At 42.8% G+C, this 15,693-nt stretch overlaps 1 protein-coding gene across 3 annotated transcripts in view; it reads right to left on the bottom strand.

The window, feature by feature from the left end:
• Nucleotides 1–7,683, bottom strand: part of PRR16 (proline rich 16) — a 137,062-nt gene extending 129,379 nt beyond the window's left edge. For all 3 annotated transcript variants that reach the window (XR_001552230.2, XR_001552229.2, XM_015849998.2), the window contains exon 1: nucleotides 7,387–7,683. Coding sequence is in view for 1 of the 3 variants with exons in the window: in XM_015849998.2 (XP_015705484.1) it covers nucleotides 7,387–7,548 (162 nt within the window). In the remaining 2 variants the exon portion in view is untranslated. The remainder of the gene's footprint in view (nucleotides 1–7,386) is intronic.
• Between the last annotated feature and the right edge of the window lie 8,010 nt (nucleotides 7,684–15,693).

Raw genomic sequence — 15,693 nt, forward strand, 5'->3', positions numbered from 1 at the left:
TCAATTAAAAAAAAAAAAAAAAAAAAAGAAATCTGGAAGAGATTCAACACCAGTGCCCTCAGTTTTCATGATGCGATGTGGCACATGCTGCACGAAACAATGGATGGATGAGTTTGTTAACCTTTAAAGACATAAGAACGTACTATTATTTTTGTGAAAGCAGCAACTGACAGTACTGCTTCTATATTTTCTTGTCACCACTGCAATCAGCTGTAGTACAATAATTTCAGGCTCAACAGGAACACCAATGGTTCAGCCACCCATCCGCCCCACCCCAAGCATCCAGCATGTGAGCAGCAGCTGGAATCATGCTGCATGATTTTCTCAGCTCCTTCACAAGCAGCAGAATAAAACCAAGACTCATGTAAGTACAGTGTCATAGTTTTATGGATTAGTTATCAGTACTCCACACCATAACATCAAGTAGAGCACTGGGAACATCAAGTAGAGCACTGGGAGTTAGATGCTCCAGTTCCACGGACTGCTGATTTTCTGGATACCTGGTTCTCAGAAGTACATATACCAGAGGACTTTTCACTATTCTGTTTCAGTATTCTGTTCAGAGGGAAAGATAAAACTGTTCACAAGCCCTCTTTCCTTTTGCTGCTTACCTGCAGTGTGTGCTCCCTAGCCACCTTGCCCTCAACATTAGAGTAAGGCCTTTGGTTTTGGATACTCTCCCTCTCTCATTTTATTTGATTATGAGCCTCAATTCTAATTATATTCTATTATATTATGCTATCTTGCATTTCAGTATCTTATTTAGTAAATCAGTTTTTCTCCTGAGATTGTTGCTTCTGTTGTGCTTTTAGGCCATCTCCCTAAAGTTTTTTCCCCTCTTTCCCTTTCCCCTTTTCCTGGGGTGTGTGCCCATGGGTTCTCCCACCCTATTAGTCATGGGGCCAAACTGGCCCACAAACCATTGACATACAGATAAGACAGCTTGTATTATCTTCATGTTACCTGCTGCTGCCCTGGGCTATTAATGAGGACAGCAGTGCATATGCAAAATAGATACCTTTGCTCTGTCTGTCTCACTACAATAATACCCATGAATATTTCAGTATGTCAACACCCAAACACGACATGATGAGTTACGTGTGAAGCTTCTCAACATTCAGTTAACTTTCCTTCCAAAGAACAGAGTTAGCATGGAGAGAACTATAACCAACCAACATTTTGCAGTTCTAAATGAAAGAGGACAGTGATGTAGTTCACAAAGACACTGTGAATTAGGCACTAAGGGAAAGTACTTTTTAAACTCAAAGACATGCACATTTCTCCCTCGCTTCCCCCATAAGGAGAATAAATTTGTTGAGTATGAAGTGACTGGGAACAGTAACTTGGCTGTAAGCTGTTGACTCAGAAGTGGGAAGAGTGTTCCAGAACTTATTCCAGCGTGTGAGTAATGGGAACAGAAGTATTGTTTCATTTTCAGAGGCAAATGGCAACAGTCTGCAAAATGTCAGTGACAGTACTCAACCAAAACACAATTTTTACATGACACAGACATATATATATATATGGCAGCAACTGATTCCCCTGAATTCTGAACTTTTAATAAAAATGAAGAAGCCTGAAATTAAATCCTACTTCCCCAAAACTTGTTTTTGTTCATCCTGAAGTCAGTGTCAAAAGCCTGACTGCAACAGACCAGACTTCCTGCCTCAGTACTTACGTTTTCTGTATTGTGGTCAGTAGTGCACAGATTGGGTGAAGTTCACATTTCAGCACAAAGATACATGTTTTCACTGTGGTACTGTTTTTATTTGAAAACTGAATTTATATATGCTCTATTTAGCTCATGGTTGCACAATACCCATTACTATCAGGAGCTTAGTATTGCATAAAGGGAACGAAGTAGCTGACATGAGTGTTTAGGAAAACAAAACAGCTAGTACAAATTGACAGCATGCCCTCTGTCAAGCCTCTTGATATTAATAAGCAGTGCTCTATATTTATGCTGGTTATTCCTTCCATTGTATTACACAGTTACTTATTGGTAGCTTTGATTACAGACACAAAGCAACTTCACCTAGTACCAAATCATCTTGTCAGGTCCTGGCAAGCTTAGAACACTTTTTAAGTTTGATAGTTACCTTTTAGAGCTATTAACTTTATTGATACTATTTACATAAGAATCTTATGTAAAAAAGCCTGCATTATTCTATTTTGTGTAACTTCAGAAATGCTTCACACACCACAAGAAAGGAAAGGAAAATTATGATTCATTTACCTGCAGTGAGTATTTATCACCCTGTCTGGACCCCTGGGCAGATCACAGCAAAGCTGTGTGCAGTGCTTCCTTTACATAATGAATCTTACTCTGTACTTACAATAAACATTCAGGTAGGGTTCATGGCTGCATCTATCACCAAAGACTGCAATGAGAAATCAGAAAGAGTCTGATGCTGAAAACACAAGCAAGATTTGGAATAGGCAATGACAAATGACAGAAAATGTCTTGGTCCTGGTATGTGAACTGGACCATAACCCCAGCTACAGACATGGAAATATTGAGAGCTTCAATATCTCCCATGGATGCCACCCCATACAGAGCATCTACTTACTGGAGCACTCCAAAAGGAACATTTAAGATTGCCAGCATCCAGAAACTGTATTTAAGAAGGGCATTTTCTGGATTTCTGATAGTAGGAAGAAACACACTTAACAACCCTTCAGCCTTCAGCTACCACTACCCAGCAAAAGAACCGTGACAAAATGTGAATGGCTGTTTGCAAGGGTGGATAGTGACAGGTCTAGGGGGAATAGTTTTAAACTGAGACAGGGGAGATTAGGTTAGAGATTAGGAGGAATTTTTTCACTCAGACTCCAGTGACTCACTGGAACAGGTTGCCCAAGGAGATTGTGGATGCACCATCTCTGGAGGCATTCAAGGCCAGGTTGGATGTGGCTCTAGGCAGCCTAGTCTGGTGGTTGGCAACCCTGAATGTGGCAGGGGGTTGAAACTGGATGATCACTGTGATCTTTTTCAACCCAGGCCATTCTGTGATTCTATGATATCTGTAGAGATCCCAAAGAAGAGATGAAACAGGGATGAGACTCAAAAGAGGGAAGAGATTGAAGTGTCTTGCCACTGCTCCGCCTACCCCCAGGCATTTATGCAGTATGTTCTCTACCTATGGGTAACTCCTCCCACTTTATACTGCATTATAAACCCAACACCTTTTTTTGTAACGCTGCCTATATTTCTGCCTGTGCATCAGAGATATTGAGATAGCATTGACTGTCTCTGCTCTAATCCTCTTGTCAGATGCACTCTGCAGCTTTCTAGATTCCCAAAGAACATGCAAGAGCTTGAACAGCCTTACTGCCATTTAGATCATCGGCTGAAGCTAGAAAGGACTGGAAAACATTGGTGTAATATGCTCAATATAGGTGATATATAGTATCACAGATCTTGCAGGAGGTGGGTATTGCCTACACCTCCAATGACCTAAAAACATTATGACTGGCTTGATTATGGAAACAGGTCATCTACGCCTGTAATGAACTTTGTGTTTCTTTCTGTTTGTTTGTTTGTTTGTTTGTTTTCATTTGTTAGTTCCATCGTCATTTGGAAAACACTGTTAAGTCATGCCCAAGTTTTATATATCACACTTTTATGGCAAATAAAAGCAGCAGTTAAGCGAGGGGGGATTATTCATTCATTCCTTCAGCAAGACATTTTGGAAGGATTTAGAGCTGAGGAGGTAGCCTAAGAGAGACTGGAAATTTACTGATGCATGTGCAATGCCTTTTCAGGCTTCTGCTTCTCCTGAACCTCCATTTTGGATTATCCTAAACACTGTCAATAGCTACACAGCTGCTTCTCTTTGATAAAAGTTTGGAGCACATTTAGCCAGTTAAAAACTATGCAAATGTTTCATAAATAACTTCCAGAAAATTGCCTTGCATGATGAGTTTTTACAACAATTAGAAGAATTTATCGAATTATTTAGGGAATAGTTCATTAATGTAAATAAAAAAGTACAAGGCTCCAGAAATGTCTAACATCATACAACATGAAAGCAGCAAAGACTTAAAAATGAGGATCTCCATGCCCTGCCATCCAAGTACACAAGCACACTCCTATGCACGATGCTTCTCAAGTCAGTCAAGAGAACTAGGGCTACACTGTGCATTCTGCATTCAGAGTACTTCAGACCACCACGGTGCACCAGTTTCCCTTAGAGCTCATCACCTCATTACAGAGGTAGTTGATGGATAAATTTTACTTGCAAAGCAACACTTAGTAACAATCATCTTCCTACACCTAATGCAGAGAAAAAAAGTTCTTTTATTCAGTACTCTGGAGAAGGTTTCACAACTTCATTTTGCAATAGCCTGGACTAAAGAAATATTCAGAGTTACTCAATCCTTTGGCAATCCTTTGATTTTTCTTTGGAATATTCATCAAATAATGACTACTCAGATCCATTCAGAATAGTAATCCCTTTCAGCACAGAGCCACATCTCGCTGTTGGTACACAGACTTTTAACAAGGAGACACAAGAGGCTGAGTCTCTTGCTAAGATGCATCCTAGGGAGGAGCAGAGGTTATAGGTGAACTAGAAGTCTGCACTTGGATCATGCCACCCAACATGCCTCCCAGCCAGCCCTTCTTCAACCCCAGGCTCTGTGCTCCCCTGGGACCTAAGCAGACCAAAGGTAAGGGCAGAAGGGGGAGATGTTCTGCTTCCAAGAGAGCTCCTGGCAAGTATTTGTTTTAACAGACATGGTTTTGTCCTGTTTTTACAGAAAATGCACAAACTTCAGGCTCTGGGCTTATAGCCCATTTTCTCCTTAATTTCTCACTGCTTGCCTCTGTTTAAACACAAAAGCTGTTACAGCAGCCATCAGAAGAGGCTTTGGAACAGAGGACGGATACACAAAAAATTAACATAACTATAGGAAGATAAATGTAAGAACATGTAGCATTTAATGTGTCTAATAAGTCAAACCTTGAAAAAACTGTCCACTTAGAAGCAAGAAAGCCACAATATTTGATAGTATTTTTAATATAAAACTTTACAAAGGGATGCTGATGGATACTATGAGAAGACATCCAGTCTGTTTCAATACCTAAACTGCTATAACAAACACCATGTAAGAAACAAGTAAATTATTGGTAATTAAGAGTAACAAGGAGGTAGACACAGAGAAAAACAAAAACATACAGCAGTTTTCTCTAAGTGACAAATTTTCAGAATCACGAGTAAACATTACCACAACTGAGCCAAAAAATAAAAGAAGACAAGGAAAAAAATAAGCCTCATAACCTTCCACTAATGCAGAATGTAAGTCTTTTTTTATTGTAACAGTGATACAAGCAGAATGTTCTCAGAATGCTACACACCCAATGGAGGGAAACAAACAAGCAAACAAACATAGGAACAACAGAAAAAGGAGCACAAAAGCCTGACGGCAGCAAACAGACAACGAAGATAAAGAGTTGTCAAAACATTTTTGGAAAAACACAATCTGGAGTGAAATGGGAAAGCACAAACTTCCACCCCCAGGGTTAAAACCTGGCATGGTCCCACAAGAAGGAACCACTGAACAAGGACAGATACACTTCTGAGCATAATACACCAAAACTGACCAGTGTCCTATGTGCTTTAATGAAACACCTGTCCATGCATCCTACCACCCATGAGAAAGCATGATTAACTTAAAAGATCAATTATCTCACTTTCACATTAAAAGGTATCCGTTGCAGATGAATCAAGAGGCCTTGTACAGATTTTAGTCCCTACTACAAAAGGCAAACAACCTGAAGAGCTCATATGGCAAACTTCTGTCAACCTTTCGGAACAAATGCTGTGCAAAGCATATTTAACACAATTAAAATGTTGTAAAAAAGCAGGCAACTGCATATCCTCACTTGTCAAAGTATCAGAGATATCATCTTTATAAAGTATTTAAAGAAAAACATTACTCAGGAACTCATGTGTGATTATGAACTCATGTTCACCCTTTTGAAATGCATATATATGTGTATTTGCTCTCAAAACAGGTGCTTTTGCAGTCTGATCCCCTTTCAACGCACACACATACTTCATAAATGGAGTTAAAGCACCATTCTCCTACAGCTTCCTTTTCACATTTCACTTCTGTTTGGGAAAAGAAGTTCTACACAAGCCATTTCCCCACCAAGCAGAGGTAAATCCAATTCTCTTTGACAAACACAGTCAGCCAGATTAAAGCCATTTGCTTAGAAAAAACATGCCACAGTAAATGACGACACATGACCTCCACCAACAGAGATCTTGTTTTCTCACTAGAGGAAAGCTGGGAGTATGCTGTGCGGAGAACGATTTACATTCACAGGACATCCTTTTCAGGTCCTGAAAAATGTGCTTCTGCACCAACGGGAGACAGTTTGCTCTATCAGTCTGTGAACGTTTGCAGAGCAGTCCTACAAACAGTGCTTACTTCCACTTCAGAACATTCAAACCAGAGCAAAAGAAGCACAGACAGATGCATTTTAAGGAAGAGATAAAATTGTGTTTTCTTAAAATCTAGTTGTGAGTGCGATGCCCAGCAGCTATGAGCAGTGTGTTGATGCACACATCAACCTCATACAAAGCACTGGGTGAATTTCAGACTGCCTACGACAGCCAAAGCCTGTTGTATAAAACTTGTTGACAATACTGTTAAAATAGAAAACTAATATTTGATAGCAAAAGACACAGCCTCTTAAAAATGTCAAATCCAGGATTATAAAGCAATGCTCTGAGATCCTGGATTTGAACTCGGAACATAATCCAACCATCTGTCGACCAGTTGTGTTGCAAAATCAAGATAACAAACAGGAGTTTTTCTTCAGCTACAGCATTTCCCAGCTCCCGCAGTCACCGCGCTCCGCCTGCAGATTAACGGAACAGAGGTGACACCCGCCACTGGCAATAGGAAGACAGAAAAGGCAATCCTGCCCGGCCTCGGAGCAGCCTGGAGAGGCAGGTAGGCAGGCTCCGTCCGTCGCGCCGCTGCGCCAAGCCGGGAAGGGACGCAAGTCCGGACTGCGGGACCCCCGGCCCCACCAGATCCGGAGGGGGCGAGAGGCGGGGAGCCCCGAGAGAGCTGCCCGGCCGCCGAACCGCAGGGCGAACCCCTCGGCGCCTCCGGGCTCCATCCTCGCCACCCGTCCCGGAGCGCTGCGCGCTGCAGGCAGACGCAGCACCCCCCCGCCTCGGGGCACGGCCCCGCGTGCAGCCCGGCCACCAGTTGCTGGGACCACCGTGCCGAAGTGGTGGAAGGAGCGGAGGAGGCAGCAGAGCCCCGATGGAAGCGGGGCACCCGGCCCACGGGCGGGGATGCTCGACCCGGGGGGCAGACCGGCGGGGGCTGGCCGGGAAGCTCTGCGCTCCCGGCGCTTCTCACCTCCTTAAGTTCCTTGGCCACGTCTTTCAGGTCCCCCAGGACTAATTCTAAATCCTCCACGATTATCTTGATCTGCTCCTTCACCTTCGCTTTGGAGGCTGCCGGCGGCCCCTCGGACGGCGACGAAGAAGAGGATGCGGTCCCCTTGGACTGGGCGGACATCCTTCGGGGCACCCCGGAGCAGCCAGGGGAGGGGGCGGGGAGGTGGGGGGCACGCAGGTCAGGCGAGCCGCCCGGCCGCGTCCCTCCGCTTCCCAAAGCTGCCGCAGCCGCCGCCGCCGCCGCCCGCCCGCCCGCGCATCGCGCTCCGCCGGGGGCGCCGCGTTGCGCCGCGCTCCGCCGGGCGGCCGCGCTGTGCAGCTGCCATCGGCTCCCGGGAGCGGCGCGGGGCTCAGCTGCAACCCGCCGCGCCTGCGCCTCGCCCCTCCCGCACCGCCTCCCGGCCCCGGCCCCGCTCGCTCCGCTCCGCGTCCGGAGAGGGAGCCGGGGGAGGAGCGCCTGCCGCGTCACCCCCGTCGCGGCTCCACCGCCGCTCCCGGAGCGGGAGAGGATGCCGGCTGCTCCGGAAGAGGTGCTCCTTCCCCCGACACTGCCCGGAGTGCGCGTCGCTGCATCAGCCGGAGGATGCGGGGTGAGCGCTCCGGAACCGCTGGAGAAAAATATCTGTGCGGAGCAATGCCCCGCGGGGAAGTGCGGTAGTGCCGAGTTATGGTGCGGAAAGTCCGCGCTTGGCGGTGCCGGCCACGCTCCGCTGCTGTGGGAGGAGGCCGCCCTGGCTCCTGCTCAGTTGGACGGTGCTGCTGTGAGGATGCTGTAAAGGAGAGTATTTGTATATGCTACCCGTTGGTAAAAGTTTCTCACAAGTCTGCTCCCGCCTCTGCTTGCTGCCCAGCAAACACGGAAAACTGTGTATTAATCGAGAAGTAAAGGTTTTTCATTTGATCTGATTGAAATAAAAATGCACGTGCACCAGAAGCACTCGGTGGGATGCTACCCAACTCTGCCTGGCTCTAAGTGGGAGCCCGTGCTGTGTTTGAGCACACGCTTTCTCCAGCAGCATTCGGAGATGAGTCTGTAGAGCACGAGGAAGCAGCTGCCAGAAATCCCTCACCCCGGTAGCTTTACTTCTGACTGTGAACAGGTGGCACGTTTGGAGCTGTGCTGGGTACCTCTACCTCCCGCTGGCTGCGGGGAGGACACACAGCCAAGCACAGCTCCAGGACTGCCCACCTGGCTGCTGCTGACTGGTGCTGCGAATGCTCTGAGGGTTTTGTCAACCTGGGATGTTTCAAGATAACTAAAGCAGGGCAGCAGAAGCAGAAACCTCACCCAGAGCCCTGTGTGTGTGTGTGGTATAAAGTCTCATGTGGTGGCAAACAGTTTGCCTCTGGAGAGGGTGTGTGGGACTGGGATATAAACAGACAGGCTGACAGCATGCTTTGTCTTTACGTGTAGCTATCTTTCCACTTTTTACCACTACAAAACCTGCAGTGTTCAGCTGAAATCATTTGCTAGTGAGCATATACACACACACACATATATATTTTTCTTTGGTGTATCTTAGAACTTTCAAACAATTTCAAGAAGGCCATTTTCCAGAAGAGCCCATGTCCTTCCTCTTGACTTTCCTCGCATTTCTTGACAGCTTATTTTCATCTCACTAAAGCAGAAGCTCTTCTAACACTGATATTTAAAAGCATCCCTGCTGGTTATTTTTGCTTAGCAGTTTCTGTGTGACCAACAGCATCATATGATTTTTGAAGACAGCAAAGTAATGCAGTCTGAATCCCTAGGCGAGTCACCACCAAACCAAGAAGAAAGCAGCACACAAGTTGTTGAATAAGTTTGAGGTATTAATGTGTTTGGCTGCTATTCATGAGTGACATTGTTTGAATAGGTATACATAGGTGAATACATAGTTACAGTAAGCTATTAGTGAAACTATCCATGTAGAAGCCAGCACACCCAATTTATAATAACTAAAAGCACTCTGTTTTCTGACAGAAATTAAGGATACTGTGTAACAGAATGCTGTGTACACCCCTAAAGAGCATAGCTAAAATACTTAAGGGATGGTTTCTAATATATTTCTGTAGAAATCAACAACATTGTCAGAAAATTACTTCTGGATTTCCTAAAGGCCCTCATAACTATTTCTAGTCTAGAACAGTCACAATTAGCCCAGCTTCTCTAACAGTGACTTGCTGGTTATATTCTTAGTGTAAAGTCCTGGCAATTCCTACTGCTAAATACTTTCACAAGAGAAAATTCATTCCTGTTCCATCTCCTTAGTTGAAGTCATGACAATGCTTTTCCCATACATCTTAGTTTCATCTGGGATGGAATCGTATACTCTAATGCCATTAAGTTATGAAGGGCCAAAAGCCATTTGTATTTCTGCAGTGATGGGGATCCAAAGATTTAAGTGTGTTGGAGGCTGAAGTGAGCCTAACCAGAACTCAGTGACAGAAGTACTGCATTGCGACTGGCCCCAAGGCTTTGTGCATCCTCAGTGTAGGTTATCTCCAGAGAGGGTACTACTAGGACTCAAAAGGATATCGATGGTTGTGCCTGGTCTCTCACAGGACCCTTCTGTTGTGGTACTGCAAATAGTAAAAGGACAGCAGGAGCCAACTGCTACTACAGTGGTGTAGCAGCAGCAGTATCACACCATCTAGGACTCCCTAATTCCCATTCATCAGCTGATTCACCAACTGGAAAACCAAGGAGTAATCAGCAAAACTCACTCACCCTTTAGTAGGCTCATATGATGAGTGCAAAAGCCCAGTGGAGAATGGGGGATAACAGCAGGCTACTGTGTTCTGACTGAAGTCACACCACTGCTAAGCACTTCTGTGCCAGACATGTTAGAAATTCAATAGGAACTGGAGTTAAAGGCAGCCAAGTGATATTCTACAACTGGCATCACCAATGCATTTTCCTCCCTCCCTCTGGCAGCAGAGTGCAGGCCACAGTTTGCTTTCACTGGACTGGGGTGTCCAGTACACGTGGAATTGACTGCTCCAGGGGTGGAAACACAGCACTGTGATTTGTCATGGGCTGACCCAGGGTGCACTGGGACAGTGGGAAGCTCCTGAACACCTGCAATACGTTGACAACATCACCATGTGGGCAACACAGCAGCAGAAGGTTTTGAGAAAGGGAAGAAATTCAACTCCCTCTAAAAATTCATTTTGCTATAAACCAAAGCAAGTTCAATGGATTTGCGCAGGAGATCCAGTTCTTAGGAATAAAATGGGAAGGTGGATGCTATCAGATCCCTATGGATATGATCGATACAATACCTGCTGCATCTCAACCAAGTAGCAAAAAGGAAACATAAATTTTCTTAGCTGCTACAGGTTTCTGGAGACATTCGGAATACAGTCTGATTGCATATCGTCATTACCAAGTGACCTGGAAGAAGAATGATTTCATATCTCACAGTAAAGAATTTCTTCCTAATATCCAGAGGGTAGATTTGGACCAGCTACTAGAAATAAAGTCTTTACTGTGAAGGTGGTGACACTAGAACAGGTTGCCCAGCAAGATTGTGGATTCCTCAAATCCACAACCAGGAGTGGTGGAAGCCAAGGCCATTTGCAGCAAAGAACCCAAGGAGCTGGCAAGAAATAGAATTAGACAGCTGACATAAACTTGCCAAAGGGATGTTCCATATCATATGAATCACGAGGAAGGAGTTTGGAAGGGGGTAGGAGTGCACCTCTCTCTTCTGCTTAAGGGTCAAGTAAGGGTAGTGAGCAATTGCTTGTGCATCATCTGTTATATACATTTGTCTCACTCCATTTATCAGAGCAGGAGGGGAGATTTGATACACCTGAAGTGAGACTGAGACACAAGCAAGGTCAAATGTCATCCAAGCATCCCATGACTCAAAGGTTGCTTAGAATGGTACAGTGGTGATCAAGGGTAGTGAGGGGAAAATCAAATGTTCTATGCAATCATTACAAAAGATTTCTTGGTCACTAATGTTGCCCTGATCAGTTGGGATTCCCTTACAGTGGAAGAGGTTACAAAACACATGGAAGATACAATGTCTTGAATAAATAGATTGAAACATAGTATGAACATAAGAGCTATTGTAGCACAAAGTAGATACAAATATTACACATTTTACCCAGGGACCGCCTGGAAGCCAGGAAAAACAAAAACACAAAAAACCCTGCAATCTAGGTTTTTCCAAGTTTGAATGGGAACATTCACAGTACAGGCTGTGAAGGAGGCAACAAATGCCTTCCTCTCTGGTCCATTCTTGTGGTACTCCTGAGGTGAAATGTGAGCTATTGTCTGATTGGACGGAATTATAGCATTTGGAAGAATGCTATATGATTTATTTAGGGCCTTTACAGTGTTTTCTCTTGTTGACTGAGAAGCAGATTCTGCTGGTAGTAGGCTGGAGACTTCTTCCATCCCTACTAAAGTGTACTGTTTGCTTTCAGATTTCTGGAATGGCCCAATGTAGTCGATCTGCCAGCCTTCCCTCCCTTCATGGGAAAGGGGTCCTAAGGATGTTTATTCATATGGCAAAGGTCACAAGCAGAAATGCAAGTGCGACATTGTTCCCTAGTAACAGGCCAGCCACGGGCTTGGGCCTCACGGTAAAGATCAAAAGCTCTATCTACCTGTTTATCTATCTATCTATCTGTCTATCTATCTATTTACCTATCTATCGTCATAATTGTTATCCTTTTCCTTTTCTCTGTCATAACAAAGAGTTTTATCTCAACCCATGAGCTCTACTTCCTTTTTCCCAGTTCATTCCCCCATCCCACTAGGAAGTTGGAGATTGAGTGAATGACTGTGTGCTGCTGAGCCACTTGTTGGGTTAAACCACAGCATCATAATCATTTCGTTACCAAATTTCCTTAATCTCAGGATCGTGTTTGGAGACTTCTGAAACGTCTGAAGATGTATCATGTCCACTTTTCCAGTCTCCCATTTCTGTTGTGTCGTTCTTCTAAGAACTATGCAATCTTCTATACTGGCTGGCATTTTGTGCATCCAATGCATGTCACTGAAAAAAACAACAACACCCCCTAATTCTGAGGTTCTGAGGTACTCTTGTTATCCCATTAGTCACAAGAGAAAATGAGATAAGCTGTGTCTCAGTTAGAGAATAGGTGAGGTACCCAAGCAAAGTTCCTCATTACTCACTTGATTTATTTTTATTCCCTTTCTGTAAGTAAATAGAATTTATCTGTGTGCTGTTATTGTCTTTTTGAAATCTTTCCTGCTGTATCTTCACCAAATCTGAAGGGATTAATCAGGGGGAAAAAAAATTAGAAGACTAATTTCTTACTGGAAGCCTGACATCTATAGGCTCACGAAAAGATGCAAAAGATGCAGAAGAAACCTCCATGAAGTGCTTGCCTACCTGGGAGAAGCAGAGGAAGTATGATAAAACTTTAATGATCCATACACCAAAATAACATTTTGCAAATGGCAAGGGCTTCACCCAAAGCAACATCTGTTACCTATTGAAGATATTTATTTTGTGTTTTGTTCCAGCTATCAAATACAGAAGTAGAAAAACCTGTGTCAAGCAAAACATATATTCTGATTTATTTAAGATATTCTCACATTTTCCAAACAAATTAAAGAGCTTAACAGGCAAAGCTACCTTGCAGAATTAACGAGCTTTGCAAACAATTAAATGAAACCTTGATTTATTTTATATCCTCCTTCTGAATTTGTCTGTAAAGGAAACATTCCATGTAAATGACAGGAAAGCACTGAAATATTAAATCCGTATTTTTCTTCCCAAATAGAATCATGAAAGAAAGCTTCAGTTGACAGAGGTTAGCACACTGGACAGGTACTAACATATTCATTGAAAGATTCTGAATTAGTCACTTAAGCAATAGTGTGACAGGTTATACTACTCCATAGTAATATGCTGCAGTACAAAGCCACTGATTCCTATTCCAAGCTCTTGTTAACCATAGTTTTTGATATGTTGTCTTTTCTGTCTTAAAAGAGTAGTAAGCTAGAGAGCTAATCTTTCCCTAACATGGGAAAGTGGTACCCTATTTAACGTTATGCCTCCTATTTGTTTGTTTTCTTACACAGCCCTTTCACAATTATGCTGAAGAAGTCAGAGTGGCTGTTTTACACTCCAGACCATAATAGTTCATCTGAGTTGAGGCTGAAGGTCTGCCTTCAGTTAGAGAGTAAAAATTAAATGCACTTTCCTTAAATGGAAAATCAGGATCACACAAAACATAAAGTGCACAGTCCTGAATTAAACCGGATTACTTACAAATAATAAATAGCAAACATAAAGGAAATCAGGATAAAAAGCAGAGGCTCTGCACCACTTTCTTGCCTTACTCCTTGAACTGTTTTTCTTTTTAATATTGATTAAAAGTCAGATGTGCCATGTGCATAGCCTGAAACTTGTCATCCTGTGCTTCTAGCCAAGTGTTCAATCCACACATATTTCAAATTATGGATTTCCATATTTTAAAAGACATTAAAGGTCTGATTATTTATAGCCCAAAACTGTAAGATGGAGCTAAGTGCTTAAGAAGCAAAATGGACTGCTTGGAGTATATGCTTCTCGCCTTGACGTAAATGGCTTACAAATTTATGTTTGGAGTGTGTATGGGTGGCAATGCAAGTTACTTTCTTATGTGGCAAGTTCATTGTTGTGTGATGTTGTGGCAAAAACTGGAGTATTTTGGACTAACATAAGGAATTATATGCAAGAGCTTCTCTTTTAAATCTGAACAAAATGTCTCACGTATGACTCATGTTTGGTTCCATCAATTTGCTTGGGATGGAGTGTCACTTTAGTTAACAAAGTCCAAAGAGGAACCTGCATAAATGTCTCTGGACTGGAATACCAGCTCCCAAGATTTATTATCTCTTTGCAAGGAAGTAAGAAATATGACCCTGCTGGAAGATAAGCTCCCTGAAACCAGTGCTCTTTGTAGTGCTAGTGTTCCATCAGGCTTCTCAGAGAGCTGTAAAACAATGACAGCAAGTGTACCATCCTTAGTCTGGAACATTCCCCAACACTACGTTGCTGTGGGCTTTATTCAGCCAAATTTCAGCCATTGTTGTTTCTCTGAAAATGTGAAAAAACTATGAAAAGTATGCAAAAGAAGAGACTTAAATAGCTTGGTTCCTGAGAAGTAGTCTTTCTGTACCTAAATAAAGAAATAGATTATCTTATTTTAAATATATGTAACTATTATGTCTGTGAGTTCTTTTAATACAATGAAGGTCCATTCTTCAAAGTGAAATTCATCCAATTAATTTATATGGAGTTGGTAAAACATGATAATAAAACCAAATTCAGTTGGGTTATGGTACCTACAGGTGATGTGACAGTATGAGCTTCTTCTGTTAAATGAACATTGATGATTTGTTCTATTCAAATCATATGTGGCTCCTATCATTGCATAAACTCAGAGAAGTTTTGATTTGACAACAAGCCAGAGGATAGGCAGAGACAAAATAATACAACTATTGATTTAATCTGTGTGAATAAGGCAACTGAACAGTTGGCATATGTCCTTGAAGAATGCAGAAATGTATTTTAGTTCTCACAATGAATGTTCAGTTCAGTGTCCACTCTTTTGGTGGACAGCACTATAAAAAATGTTTGACTTAATGTGAGTCAGTACAGTGTTAGATGTGACAAAATATGAATACAAAATGGGTCATGGAAAGGAAAACATGATTATGCCACCTTTCTTGCTTTTATACACCCCAATGTTTTTAAAGTATGAGAAAGATGAAAGGTGATTTTTTTCCTTTGTTGAAGACATTCCGTATAAATTTTTGGAAAGAATGTGGCTGAATATGTCTCAGCAGCAATCCAGCAATCCTAGGGTATGTTATTCATTTATTATACTTGTTTTTTCAAAAGCAGTTACTGGAAGTTTTGTCATCAATCTGATTTTACCAAGATGTCTGTGTTTGTTTGTTTCTTCTTACTGGCTAACTGTCAGCTGACAAATCTGTACCTTTTTCTCCCCTGGAGACATACTGGTTGGTGTCAGATGCAAAGCATTTCCTGTTTGAGCAGTGTCCCTTTATTGCTGGCATTCAGCTCAGTAGTACATTATTGCAAACATCTGGAGCATGCAAAAAAGACCCAACACTGTCTGGCTTCTTTCCTAGGTCACTCAATCAGAATAGTCCAAGCAAGACAAATGGCAGATTAAATGAATAACTCAAACACAGAAGATCAAGTAGCAAGAATACAAAAGAAAAGTTTGAAATTATTTACTTGGCAAGCCAACAGAGGATCTACTCCATCTCTGTCTCAAAGGCAAC

This window comes from Coturnix japonica, chromosome Z (genome assembly GCF_001577835.2).
Source record: "Coturnix japonica isolate 7356 chromosome Z, Coturnix japonica 2.1, whole genome shotgun sequence".
In the NCBI taxonomy this organism is placed as follows: domain Eukaryota; kingdom Metazoa; phylum Chordata; class Aves; order Galliformes; family Phasianidae; genus Coturnix; species Coturnix japonica.